The 15095-nt window shown below is 35.4% G+C and overlaps 1 protein-coding gene across 4 annotated transcripts in view; it reads left to right on the forward strand.

Moving 5' to 3' along the window:
• PREX2 (phosphatidylinositol-3,4,5-trisphosphate dependent Rac exchange factor 2) overlaps window positions 1–15095 on the forward strand; it is a 308213-nt gene that overhangs the window by 188365 nt on the left and 104753 nt on the right. For all 4 annotated transcript variants that reach the window (XM_054561712.2, XM_024251586.3, XM_054561713.2 and 1 more), the window contains exons 32-34: window positions 254–471; window positions 4630–4732; window positions 12435–12578. In XM_054561712.2, coding sequence (XP_054417687.1) covers window positions 254–471; window positions 4630–4732; window positions 12435–12578 — 465 coding nt within the window. The remainder of the gene's footprint in view (window positions 1–253; window positions 472–4629; window positions 4733–12434; window positions 12579–15095) is intronic.

A 15095-nucleotide genomic window follows, 5' to 3' on the forward strand; every position in this document is an offset into this window, starting at 1 on the left:
ATTCTAGAATAGAGTCACAATATTGATTAGGAAAAAATATTTTAATATTTCTAACATTTTTTGATATTTAGTGTTTTCTGTAAAGCATATTTGCTAAAATGTGTGTGGTCATTTATAGAGCTCAAATTCACATTTTTCACATGTGTGAGTTTAGTGAAAAGATGAAATGCTAGTGAATGTAGATGCTTAACGCATTGGTTTTCACCATCTGCAACATTTTTCAAAGCATTCTCTATGTTCTTTTTGATCACAGATAGTGAGACACAGCTCCGTAGAGACATGGTTTTCTGCCAGACTCTTGTGGCCACTGTCTGTGCCTTCTCTGAGCAGCTCATGGCGGCCTTGAACCAGATGTTTGACAACAGCAAGGAAAATGAGATGGAAACTTGGGAAGCCAGCAGGAGGTGGCTGGACCAGATAGCAAATGCAGGTGTTCTTTTTCACTTTCAGTCACTTCTGTCACCAAACTTGGTAAGGAAATCACATGACTCCCACTGTCTGTGTCAACTGTAACCTGCACTGTAACATGTTCTGAAATAAGAAGTAGTTATTTCTTTCCCCCTGGTTATCTCTATGAATGTGCATGCATTCAGCTACTTTAAAAATATACATTTTTCTGTGGTCCTTCAAATTTTAATAAGTATGTAGAATGTATTCCTTCTTTCCTGATTTGTATCTCTTCTCTGTGGCTGCTAAAAGCTGAGAAAGCCTCCATCTGTTACTAATTCTTGTATCCCTACACACTGACTGGAGAAGGTCATCAGAAGAAAAAGGGTCTTTCTGCTGCTGTTCCTTATTCCCAGTCCAAGGACACAGGCTGCTGTGAAACCAAAGCTCCTATTGAGATTGATGTCCTGGAGTAGACTTGAGAGCCAAGCTCAGAGAGCTCAAATACCATACTGCCTGACAATCTGTTTAAAATTTGCATATGTTAAATAATTTTAGTTCTTTTCTTTGTATGCATGTTTGTCCTGTTAAATCGAAGAGCATTGCCTTAATTACTGTAGAATATTCTATGTTTATGCATTGGGTTTCCACAGTGGATATGATGAAAGCATCTTGAAATATTTGAAAAATAAAACTGTGGTGAACTTAAGAGTTTTTTCACGTATACCTCCTGTGGTTTGGACAGTTATCATCATGTTTAAAAGCAAATGTGTTCACTTTAATATATAAATGTTAGGTGATCACTGAATAGAACTTGATTTTAAACATGAGAGCCTATTTCATCTGTTAAAGTACACATAGAAAATGTAGCTACCAAGTAACATGTTTGAGCTTAAAAACAAATACGCGTGTGTGTGTGTGTGTGTGTGTGTGTGTGTGTGTGTGTGTGTGAATTACATATGATAGGAAGCCTACTTTTTAACACATGGTAGGCATCAATTATCTGTTGAATGAATGTGTAAATGAGTAAGGCTTTATTTCTATTCTATTTTCCTTACTTTTAAACTGCCATTGTCTAATCAAGTGCTGGTGCTTTTACTTTAAACTTAATTTTATTGGAAATCTCAAAGAATATGAGAAAATATTTACAAATCATATATTTGATGAGTGACATATGCAGAATATATAAAGAACCCTTAAAATTCAACAGTAAAATGACAAATAACCAATTAAAAAGTAGACAAAGGATTTGAATAGGTATTTCTCCAAAGATATAAAAATGTCCAAAAAGCACATGAAGAGATGATCAATATCATTAGCCATTAGAGAAATGCAACTCAAAATCACAATGAAATACCACAATGCGTGTGATATGGATGACTATAATACAAAAGACAGTACCAAGTTTTGGGGAGGATGTGGAGAAATTTTGTCACCCTCCTAAGTTGCTTGTGGGAAGTGGCACAGCCATTCTGGAAACTGGTTTGGCAGTTCCTCAAAATATGAACCATAGAGTTTCCATATTACCTAGAAATCCTATTTCTAGGTAACATCTAAAATAGATGAAAACTTACATTCACACAAAATCTTGTATGCAAACATTCCTAGCAAGATTATTCATAGTAGCTAAAAAATGGAAACAACTTATATGTCCATCATATGTCCATCAACTGATGAATGGATAAACAAAATGTGATGTGTCCATATAATGGAATATTATTCAGCAATAAAAAGGAATGGAGTACTGATACATGCTACAACATGGATAAACACTGAAAGCATTATACTAAGTGAAATAAGCCAGTCACAAAAGACCTCATATAGTTTGATTCCATTATGGTGAAATGTACTAACTAGGTACATTTTAGAGGCAGAAAGTAGACTAGTGGTTGCCTACAGCTGATGGTTGGGGGCAGGAAAATGAGGAGTGAATACTATTGGGTATTGGGTTCTTTGGGGGATGATAAAAATATTCTAAAGACGATGGTGCTAGCTGGACAGCTCTGTGAATATACTAAAACCCCTGAGCTATACATTTTAAATGGGTGAATTTTACAGTATGTGAGTTATAGCTCAATGAAGCGGTGTGGTTTTTTTTTCAGCTGGTCTTGTGAAACCCTTAAATTTATTTAAGGAATTGATTTTAAAAAGAAAATAGATTGCTAAGGAAAGAAAAATTCAAGAAACCCATAGTCTTTCTGCTTCTGTCACAAAGGCAGAAAGAAAACATCCACCCAGGAGTGTGAATGGCTCTCTAGGAGCAGCGCTCTGGTGGTCTGTGTGTCCCTGAGTGCGAGGCACAGCCAGTGGTCACTTGGGCCTGGCTTTGGCAATGTTTGCTGGAACACCATGGCTTGTGCTGTAGCTCTCAGAGGCCACGCTGTCTGGAACATTTCTTGCTTTGTGAATTTCTGTCTACCAGAAAATACACTGATTCTTCAGTCCTGTCCTTTCTTTCTAGGGTCATGACATTTTTTCGCTGCTTCAAAAGGATATTTTTAAGATAATGGTTTAATAAACATTTATCCAGTACTTACTGTGTACTGTGCACTATATTAAACTACACCAAGGTACAAAGGTGACAGTTCTTCCAACCTCTTTGTGTCTCCATGCTGCCCTCCTTTGGGATCTGGGGCTACCTCCATGGATTCTTTTTCACAGAATGGAAATTCTTTACCACCTCCTTCATATTCTACTGATGCTGCCCCCAGATTTGGCTACGAGCTTACAGCAATTTTTTTTTTTTTTTTTTTTTGAGACAGAGTCTTGCTCTGTCACCCAGGCTGGAGTGCAGTGGTACAATCTCGGCTCACTGCGACCTCTGCCTCCCAGGTTCAAGTGATTCTCCTGTCTCAGCCTCCGGAGTAGCTGGGATTACACACGTGTGCCACCATGCTCAGCTAATTTTTGTATTTTTAATAGATACAGGGTTTCACCATTTTTGTCAGGCTGGTCTTGAACTCCTGACCTCAGGTGATCCACCCACCTCAGCCCCACAAACTATTGGGATTACAGGCGTCAGCCACCGTGCCTGGCCTACAGCAACTTTTAAAAATGCTGTATACAACATGTTAAACTAACTGTTTAAAAGGATCATTGACATTTTATTTTTTTAAGAGATGGGGTCTTGCTCTGTCGCCCAGGCTGGAGTGTAGCAGTGCAGTCTTGGCTCACTGCAGCCTCAACCTCCTGGGCTCAAACAATCTTCCCACCTCAGCCTCCCAAGTAACTGGGACCATAGGTGCATGCCACCATATCCAGATAATTTTTTTGATTTTTTGAGAGACAGTGTCTCACTATGTTGCCCAAGCTGGTCTTGAATTCCTGGGCTCAAGTGATCCTCCTGCCTCAGCCTCCCAAAGTGCTGGGGTTACAGGTGTGAGCCACTGTGCCTGGCCATTGACATTCTTAAGGAAACAAATATTACCTTTAGAAGATAAGCTATGTATGACAAAGTTAATTATATTTTCATGACAAAACTATTAAAAGACCCTGTAAATAATGCATTAAACTGCTAATAGGAAGGCCAGAATCTAGTACCAGAAAGATGACATCACTGAGACACACACTGACTTTGTTAGTGTCTGGGCCTTACTTGCCTTAGCTATAAAACTATATGCTATAAGAATGAGATGAGTGATTAAAACAAACCAGATCTGATACTCAAAAGATTCTAGACTAAGACTCCATAAAGACAAGGGAGGTGAAAATGATTCTTGCTCCGAAGCTCTTTGGAAGCCAAATAATCACACATTAAAATTGATTTTAATCACAGTTACTAAAAATAGCAAATTGAATATGAATAAGTTATCTTATTATAAAATAGGATGGCCATTATGTAGTTTGTCTTTTAAATAAAACAACATTTTTGCTTTTCAGATGTTATATTTATAAGATTTTAGAAGTTTAGAGGCAAATAGCATGCTTTTTGTGTTTTGTAAATAATAAAAGAAATCAATATGATTAGAATCCAGCTACAAAATAGACTGAAAAATGTGTGTATAACAACCATTTAAACAATAGAGAAAAGGGAAAATATAAAACCATAAACTTGCAACTTTGAGAGATTTGTTCATTTCATTTTGGGCAGTAAATTATTAGAGAAGTCTTTATAATTTTGTTTTGTACCTGTATATAAATAAAACACAGCAAAGTTATTTTGGTCTGAATTTACATTATGTCATGTTATGTTATATTGCTTTATATCATCTTATATTATATATTGTTTTTCTTTCTTTGTAGACAGATGAACAAGCCATGTTAGAAGATACACTGGTTGCACTATTTGATTTGGAAAAGGTTTCCTTTTACTTTAAACCATCAGAAGAGGAACCCCTGGTTGCAAGTAAGTTATTAGGTATTTAAAAAATTTATTTGGCATCAAATAATTATATGTGATATAACTCTGATATTAATATATTTGATAAGTATTTTATGAACTGAATGATTGAAATGTATCCTTTTGATTTAGCAATTTTCCATCATTAAATCTGACAAAGGCAGTATTTTAAAAGTTATATATTCAGAGAAGTAGCAATATGTATGGTTTAATGTCCGTATCTTTTACTTTCTGCAAGTTATCATTATCTACTATTTCCACATTCCCATAAATACCGTTAAAATATATCTGTCTAAGAAATCTTCAGTAGTTTATTATTTTTATATGTCTCTTGTTTTTTCAAAAGTATGAGTATCGTATATATTAGGCTAGAAGGTGTGAGCTTCTTCAGGTTTTATTTCTCACATTCCTAATGTCTAGTACAATAAATAAGGACTCCATACATTTTCATTTGATTAATGATCTGACTTAAGATGATAATCATTCATTTATTCATGTATTGAAAGCTCCTTAAATGCCTATTTCTTGCCAAGACTGTTCTTGGTGTTGGATTCAGTAGAGAACTAAACAGATAGATATCTCTAATGGGGATTAAGTTAAGGTGAGGACAGATAAATAATAGGCAAAATAATTTTATAATAAATTAGAAGGCAATTATGTGAAAGATATATAGGGAAACAAAAGAGAGCAAAGGATACCAATGAAGGGGCAGGTGAAAGGTTGCAGATAATGAATGGGGTAGGGAGGAATCTTTACCTAAAAGAGCAGAGCCCTGAAGAGGTTGAGGGAGGGAGTTGTGGAGGTATTGGAGGAGCCGTGTCCCAGGCTCACTGGACTCTGAGGCTGGGAGCAGACATAGCATGCTCTCAGGATAGCAAGTTGGACTGTATAGGTGGAGTGGAGCGAGTGAGGGGAACAGAAAAAGAGATGGAAACAGCAAGGAGGCCAGACTATGCAGGGCTTGCCAGCTGTTGAAAGAGCTTTGCTTCCTAACCATGCCATTGAACAGATGAATTATGGGGTGTGGCTTCCATATTAAAAGGCTGTCTCTGACTGCTGTGTTAAATAGACTATTCTGGGACCAAGGGCAGAAGCCCAGTTATCAGTTAGAAAGCTACTGAATGACCCAGGTGGGAGAGGATGGTGACTTGGCCTGGAGGGTAGCTGTGGAGATTATTTAAAAATAAAGCAATGTCAATGCTGTTTAATTTATGAAAATAGAGAGGATAGAATATTATTTAAGTTTCATTTTCTCTGATGAATGAGGAAGAGAACAAGCAGTACAAAGTTAGAAATTTAGGTTATATTTATTCAAGGACTTTTCTGGCAGAGGGTATTATTTGATAAGGATAATATTTGACCAAAGTGTGTGGTTTTCTGTGGATATGTATATAATAGGATATATTTTCATTTACTTGAATAATGTGGGCATAGTTTTGCTGAAGGCAGAGAGAACTCTATTTTGATGATATAACCCAATATGTTGTTTAAAGCTTTGCCTGAGGAACTGTAAGTTCACAGGAATACTGTTTTCCATGGTTCTTCTATGACATTATTGGCAAATGGTCTGTTGAACAAGTAGGAGAAGAACCAATATCATAAGCTTGATAAAATACTTCTTTATTGCTTATCTACTGTGAAAGATTTAACTTTGGAACACATACTAAATATAAAAAATAATTGAGACCATGTAAGTAATAATAGTATGTAAATGTAGATGTCACTATAACAGACACAGGCATTCTGAATATATTTGGCAATACATTTTAATGTATCTCTTCAAAGTGTAACCTCAACTTCTGAAAATAGTTCTCTAGTGAGGGGCTGGTTCCAATGCTGCACTATTGAACACTGAAAACAGTGACAATAGGAATATAATTCTTATTTTAAGTTGGTGCAGGAAATAAGAAAATTATTCTCTATTCAAAGGTCATCACATCTTATTTAAGTGGTGTAAGAAAATGAAGCTTTATTATGCATTGCATGTAGTTTGATCTTTCTGTTACTTAGATGCAGAGAAGTCAGATTCACTAATTAATTCCGTATCACTGGGATGGAGACTAGTTGGCTGCATGCCTTTGAGGGAGGACTAAGTACAGAGAAGGGGGACGCATGAAGGTGTAAAGACCCCATTGGCTTTGAAGTCAAGAAATCCAAGTCCAAATCTTGGCTCCATGCTTATCTTTAAGCATGAGAACTGTAGCTTTCCCTAACTCACAGGGTTAAGGGACTTAAATAAGATAATATATTTGAAAGACTCTAGCATTACATATGGCTGTGCTAGTATTCAGTAAGTATTTGAATCCATCCTTCTTACTTTATTACTTTGCATTCTTCTCAAAAGCTATATGTATAGCATCACCTATAATCTCACTTTTGCATGAAAAGAATAATGAGATTCTGAAGAATTATGGCATGCCAAGCAAGTAGAACTCAAATGTCTTGATTAAAGACAGTTCATTTTCATTGAAGAAATAATTATTAAATATATGTAACACGCTAAGTACTGAACTATGTTCTAGGGATATCATGGTGTGCAAATGAAACAAGCCTTTTTTGGCATGGAGCTTAGACACTAATGTGAGATACAAAGAAGTAAATGGCCAATTTGACCACTTTGGTAATAAGGGAAATACGAGGTGCTTCCCATGTCTTATTACACAATCAGTGAAGGAGTAATAAACTAGCTAAATGGTAAGCTTGTCTATAATTAAATTTATTTTGTGGAAAATCTGCATCAGTTTAGGAGAATAATGTAATGACAGCAGGTCTTCTCCTTTTCAATGGTGATATAGGTCATTTTATAGTAGTTCATAATTAGGAGAATGAATATGTTTGAGTCCCCACTATCCTTATATGGGCCAGGCATTGTGCTTGGTGGTGTGGGTGCCATTATGGATGAGACAGGCATGGTTCCCGTCTTCATGGAGCTGACAGCCTAGTTGGGAATAAGGAATTAGGAATCAATAATGAATGAGGAATGAATAATCAACAATCAATAAGAAATCAACATAAAGATAAAACTGTGATAAATCCTATGAAGGAAATAAGCAGATACATAAAGAAAAAGGGTGAGGCAGCCCTTCAAGGAGTGACTGGTAGAGGATTCTCTGCAGAAGTAGCTTTTAAGCTGAGAACTGAAGCATAAGAAAGACCCAACCCTGCAGAAAGTCAGAGAAGAGCAACCCAGGCAGAGGGAACTGACAGCTTCTTAGTCAAAGACTTATTTTGAAACTCACGGGCCCATTCAATGATTGGAGGCTGTGTTTACAAGGATGGGTTGTTGAAACTCCTCTCTGGGATGAATCCCTCTATGGGATGCTACCAGAGACCTTTTCCTCTTGCAATATTGGTTTTGAAACTTTTAAATATTATACAGTCCTAATTATCAAGTTTGTTTTTTATAGCTAATACATTTCCACAAATAAAAGGCAACAATTTTCAACTCCACATTAGTATTATGCACTTTTTAAAAAGCCTTTATATTTTTAGAGTAGTTTTAGGTTCACAGCAAAATTGAGAGGAAGGTACAGAGATTTTCCATACCCCTGTCCCTACACATGCACAGCCTCCCCAACTATCAGTAGCCCTCACGATAGAGGTACATTTCTTAAAATCAGTGAACCTATATTAGCACATCAAAATCACTCAAAGTTCATAGTTTACATTAGGATTCACTCTTGGAGCTGTACGTTCTCTGGATCTGGACAAATGTGTAATGACATGTATCCACCATCATAGTATCATACAGAGTATTTTTACTGCCCTAAAATCCCATATGGATTGCCTGTTCATTCCTCCTCCCTCCCACTCTGCACCCAACCCCTGGCATCCACTGATTTTCTCTACCTTCTCCATAGTTTTGCCTTTTTCAGAACATCATGTAGTTGGGATCATACAGTAGGTAGCCTTTCAGATTGTCTTCTCTCACTTAGTAATATGCATTTAAGCTTCCTTCGTGTCTTTTCATGGCTTGATAGTTCATTTCTTTTTAGCACAGAAGAAAATTCCATTGGCTGGATGTACCACAGTTTATCCATTCAAAGGACATCTTGGCTGCTTTTAAGTTTTGACAATTATGAAGAGTGGCTATAAACACACATGTGCAGGTTTTTATGTGGATATAAGTTTTCAGCTCTTTTGGGTAGATACCAAGGACCATGATTCCTGGATCGTATGTTAAGAGCTTCTTAGATTGGCAAGAAAGCGTCAAACTGTTTTCCAGAGTGGCTATGCGTGTGGAGACTGGTGAGAAATACAAAGGCATAACTGGGCAATTTAACCACTTTAGTGATAAGGAAACTACAAGGTACTCCCATATCATATTATTTAATTAGTGAGAGAGGACTAAACTAGCCAAAGGGTTAAATTTTATATAATGAAATTTATTTTGTGGAAAATCTGCATTTTTCCCTCCAGTGATGAATGAGTGCTCCTATCACTCCACATCCTTGTCAGCATTTGGTGTTGTCAGTGTTCTGGATTTTGGCCCCTCTATGAGTGTATAGTGGTGGCTCAGTACTGTTTTAATTTGCATTTCCCTGATAACAAATGATAAGAGCATCATTTCATATGATTATTTGCCATCTCTATATCTTCTTGAAAGAGTTGTCTGTTGAGGTCTTTAGCCCATTTTTAAAATTGGTGATATAGTTTGGATGTGTGTCCTTACCCAAATCTCATGCTTAATTGTAATCCCCAATGTGGGAGGTGGGGCCTGGTGGAGGTGATTGGATTATGGGGGTGGATTTCTCATGAATGATGTTGTGCCTTCCCCTTGGTAATGTCTTCATGATAATGAGTTCTCATGAGATCTGGTTGTTTAAAAGTGTGTAGCACCTTCCTGCTTGCTCTCTTGCTCTTGCCATATGATGTGCCTGCTACCCCTTTCATCTTCTGCCATGTTTATAAGTTTCCTGAGGCCTCCTCAGAAGCTGAGCAGATGTGAGCATCTTGCTTCCTGTACAGCCTGCAGAACCATGAACCAATTAAACCTCTTTTCTTTATAAATTACTCACTCAGATATTTTTATGGATTAACACACTTGGATTTTTTGTTTTCTTATTGTTGAGTTTGAAGAGTTATCTGTGTATTTTGGATGACAGTTTTTATCAGATGTGTCTTTTGCAAATATTTTCTCCCAGTCTGTTGCTTGTTTTCTCATTCTCTTGACAATGTCTTTTGCATTTGATGGGATCTAGCTTATCTATTATTTCTTTCATGGATTGTGCCTTTGGTGTTCTTTCTAAAAGTCATCAGTATTTCCAAGGTCATCTAAGTTTTCTCTTACATAATCTGGCAGGAATCGTATGGTTTTTCATTTTATATTTAAGTCTATAATTCATTTTGGGTTAATTTTTGTGGAGGATATAAGGTGAGTGTCTAGATTTATGTTTTTGCATGTAGATGCCCAGTTCTTCCAGAAACATTTGTTGAAAAGACTTATCTTTGTTCCATTGTATTAATCTTTGCTCCTTTGTCAGAGATCAGTTGACTATATATATGTTGGACTGCTTCTGAGCTCTCTGTTCTATTTCGTTGATCTATTTGTCTGTTCTTTGGCCAATACCATGCTGTCTTCATTACTGTAGTTTTATAGTAAGTCTTAAATTAAAGGAGTATCAGTCTTCCAACTTTGTTCTTCTTTTTCTATGTTATGTTGGCTATTTTGGGTCTTCTGCCTTTTCATATAAACTTTAGAATTAGTTTGTCAATATCCAAGAAATAACCTGTTGGGATTTTACTTGGTGTTTCACTGACATTGTGGATCAAGCTGGGAAGAAATGACACCTTGACAATAGTGAGTCTTCCTATCCATGAACATAAAATGTCTTTCCATTTACTGAGTTCTTAAAAAAATTTTTTCATCAGTTTTTTAGTTTCCTTATATAGATCTTGTAATATTTTATTAGAGTTATACCTAAGTATTTTATTTTGGGGAGGTGCTAATATAAATGGTATTATGTTGTTAATTTCAAATTCCACTTGTTCACTGCTGGTATATAAGAAAGGAATTGACTTTTTTATATTAACCTGTATCCTGCAACCTGGCTATAATTGCTTATTAGTTCCAGGAGCATTTTTTTGTTGATGTTTTCCTTTCCCAATTATTATAGTTTCTTTTTTCTTGTCTTGTTCTATTGCAATAGCTAGGACTTCCAGTATGATGTTGAGAGGAGTGGTAATGGGCTGCGTGTGGTGGCTTATGCCTGTAATCTCAATGCTTTGGGAGGCCAAGGCTGGAGGATCACTTGAGCCCAGGAGTTTTAGTGCTCTTAGTTTGAACTTCACTTTAAATTAATATACTTTATAATTTTCATTAAGTTTTAGTTCCTTGATTCCTAATATAACATCTTTATTTGTTCTATGTTAGTTCTATAATATGAAACTCCAACTGTTGTATCATTATCACCATTTTTCTTTCAATAACATTATCCATTTGTTAGCATATAGGTTGCCTATATTGATGCCAAAGATGAAGGGTATGGAATTTAACACAAATTAAAATATATATGTGAGACAGTGTGTGAAAAGGGGAACTAGAGGATACAGATATTTAGTAGGTATAAATCTGTATTTTCTTTAGTGTCCATAGTTCTTTTAGTCTTTATTTTAGAAATCAGAAAAAAAGGATTTTCCCAATTATTAAAATGCTATTAATTTTCAACCCTTTGGGTGAGAAACCTGTTCATTCTCTTTTCTAAATCAAATGCTTCATGTCTTCATTTAAAAAAATAGTAACAAAAATAAGATAAGTACTTTATATGGCATAAAGGAGATAAATAGATATGAATGACATGTTTCCCATATTGGTGTGCAGAATGAAATAGATAGATTTCATAAGGAGCCTGGAATCTGTGATCATAAATGCCATTTAACCTTGAACTCTACTTTTATATATAGTTTTATTTCAAGAAGCAGGTTAGAAGTTATAAATACTGAGTGAGGAACATGTATTAAATGCCGATTACATTTGTTTGTCCTTAATTTTTAAGTGGTTATTGTGACTGTTCAGCCTTTTAGGATGATTTTACATTCTTTTCTAGTGAGACTGAAATATTTGTCATGGATAAGTATCATAAAATGGGAGGATTTATGATAGCATTGTGAAATACTCCTACTGAAATTTAGTTTTCAAGTTGATTGGGTTTTTTTTAAGTAATTAAACTTAGGATCTTTGAAAATAGCTACAAGACTTGGGACAATTTTAATGACTGTGGGGCATCAACAAAGGATAATATATTTCTGATCTGGTGCTCGGGGAATAGAGCTTGCAGAACCCATGCTAATTTTGATAGTGGTTGCTATGTACTCAATTTCTTGCACACTACTTAAGAAGTATACCCCAAGGACTCATTCTGACTAAAATGTGAATGAAGAAGCTTCCCTGGGAGATTCTGAATCCAAACCATGTGCAGCTAAACACCTCATTTAGTTAAGTGAGACATCTGATATGTCAAAGTGTAACAAAGTTTCCTATTATGGAATTTTTATAATATAGTAACACATCCATTGCTTTAACTAATGAGAACTGATTTAATACTGTTTCACTGAATAGCACTGTATGTCGAATCCCAACTTGATAAACATGATCACGTTTAATATATTGGTGTCGAGTAATTCTCAGGATTCTTTCTGAAGGTTAACAAAAGTACCATCTAGCATATCCTTATTTTAGGAAGTAATATACTATTAAATATCATTTTAGATGTTCCTCTTACATATCAAGCAGAAGGAAGTCGGCAAGCTCTGAAAGTTTACTTCTACATTGATAGTTATCATTTTGAACAACTTCCTCAACGGTTGAAAAATGGAGGAGGGTTTAAAATTCATCCTGTTCTTTTTGCACAAGGTAAACTGTTTTTCTTTTGATTGCTGCTATACTTAAATTATTTTATCTTTATTAATGCTTTTATAAATGTGATTTTAACAGTTGGGATTTTTAAATTAATTTGAAAATATTATTTAGCTAATATATTTGCTTCTGGGAATGTTTATTAAGGAAATAATGCAAGATTTAAATATTTACCAAATACAATTGCAGCATTATTTATAATGGAGAAATAAGACATCAGTGGTGTAAATAAAAATAAAATAATTTGGGTTAAATAAACTGCTGAAGTAAGTTAAATTATGGTAAAATCATTACAGTTTTATGGGTAAAATATTTTATGAGCTAGAAAAAGTTAATATATGCATGCAGATTATTAAACAGAATTTATACTTTAGTCTCAATTATATCACACATTTATGTCTATACCTACATATATGTATGTTAAATGTTTTCAGTATCAATGCGTGGTTAAATTGATGCTTTTAAAATTCTTTATGTCAACTTTTCTTTTTGGTCAGAAAATATATATTCCTTTGTCATTTTGTTTTTTCCAAGAGTGACTATCAACATCTGCAGTAGAATAAATTAAGGTTAGCATGAGCAAGAAAATTCTTGTAGTGAACTCTGTTTCTGAGGGAAAGTCTTGAATCTTTCTTATTTTGGGGTCATAAAATGCTACCTAAAAAAGATCAGAAGTCTTGGTTATTGTGGCGTGTCCTCTAGTCTATTATTTCCCTCCACATTCTAAAAAAAATGAGTGTCATGTCACAAGATTGTATCAGTTTCTCTGAATGATACCATAGGGAATTTTATTTTTTTCTTCTTTTGAGTTTTCAAGAACTACATTGGTTTTGCTGTGGAATTTCAATGCTCTAATAAAAAATGAGAAGAGCAGAGGGAATAAAATCCATCTATCTGTATAACTAAAGAATGGACAGGCATATGAAATCTAAATTCACTACTAAATGAAAATTTTGCATTATACCATGATATGGTTTGGCTGTGTCCCCACCCAAATCTCATCTTGAATTTCCATGTGTTGTGGGAGGGACCTGGCGAGAGGTAATTGAATAATGGGGGCAGGTCTTTCCCATGCTGTTCTTGTGATAGTGAATAAGTCTCACAAGATCTGATGGCTTTAAAAATGGAAGTTGCCATGCACAAGCCCTGTCCTCTTGTCTGCCACCATGTGAGACTTGCCTTTCACTTTCCACTATGATTGTGAGGCCTCCCTAGCCATGTGGAATTCTAAGTCCATTAGACCTCTTTCTTTTGTAAATTGCCCAGTCTTGGTATGTCTTTATCAGCAGTGTGAAAACAGACTAATACGTACCACGTGCATATTATTTTAAAACCCTGAATTCAATTACCATAGTTTAAAAACTGTGAGTACCTCAAACATACTTGGCAGGAATACATTTTAACAGATGAAGATTGCAGTGAAGAGATGATTTTAGGAGTTATTAGAAGGTATTTTCATTTCTCTTTGGAGGACTGTGATTTATAGACAGGGTCAGTGTAGGTAATCCAGATTCTATAATGAAAAGGAAGAAGAAGAAAAAAAAGAAGCAATGGGCAAAAATGGACCTTTGGAGACAAGTTAGAAGAATAATTTAATCTAAAATATGTTGGGCTAGTTGTGGTGGCTCACGCATGTAATCCTAGCACTTTGGGAGGCTGAGGCAGGTGGATCACCTGAGGTCAGGAGTTAGAGACCAGCCCAGGCAACATGGTGGAAACCTGTGTCTACTAAAAATATAAAAATTAGCCAGGTGTGTTGGTATGCGCCTGTAATCCCAGCTACTTGGAAGGCTGAGGCACAAGAATTGCTTGAACCTGGGAGGCAGAAGTTGCAGTGAGCTGAGATCGTGCCACTGCACTCCAGCCTGGGCAACAGGGTGAGACTCTGCTTCAATAAATAAATAAATAAATAGCCATTACAGGGATAGATAGTTTGAGAAGATAGGGATGGACGTTGGTCTGGAATGTTAACTTTTACAGGGTTTAGCCAGGACTTAACAATTGTTAAAGACTCTTTTCCTTTATTTCTCTCTTTTCCTTTATTTCTCTCGTCTTAAAAATTTTGTCTTTGAAATTATTACTGAGATGACAGATGGCACTAAGCATCTTTAAAAAAATTATTGCATCTGTGACACATCAGCCATAAATAGCTGAATAATCATATCCAACAGCAAATGTACACATAGGCAAAAAATTATTTTGCAAGCAACCTCTATTTTATAACTTTGGCAAAAGCCAATTTAAAAATAATCCCTAAATATGTATTATTTCAGTGAATATACTATAGCTTTTAAAATGTAATTTAAAGAAAAGCTATAGCAAACATTAGGTTTTGGTATGCTCACAGCAGCAAAATATGAAAAATGATTTGAATAAGTAACAGTAGAAATACTTCTGCAGTTGAGGTCACAGATAGGTAAACAAGATGGGAAACATTCTGTACCATTAAAAATCTGTCAGTGATAAGGTTGTTTATTTAAGGGGGATGCAGAAGTTCTTCTGCCTTTATAAAAC

This window comes from Pongo abelii, chromosome 7 (genome assembly GCF_028885655.2).
Source record: "Pongo abelii isolate AG06213 chromosome 7, NHGRI_mPonAbe1-v2.0_pri, whole genome shotgun sequence".
Taxonomy (NCBI): domain Eukaryota; kingdom Metazoa; phylum Chordata; class Mammalia; order Primates; family Hominidae; genus Pongo; species Pongo abelii.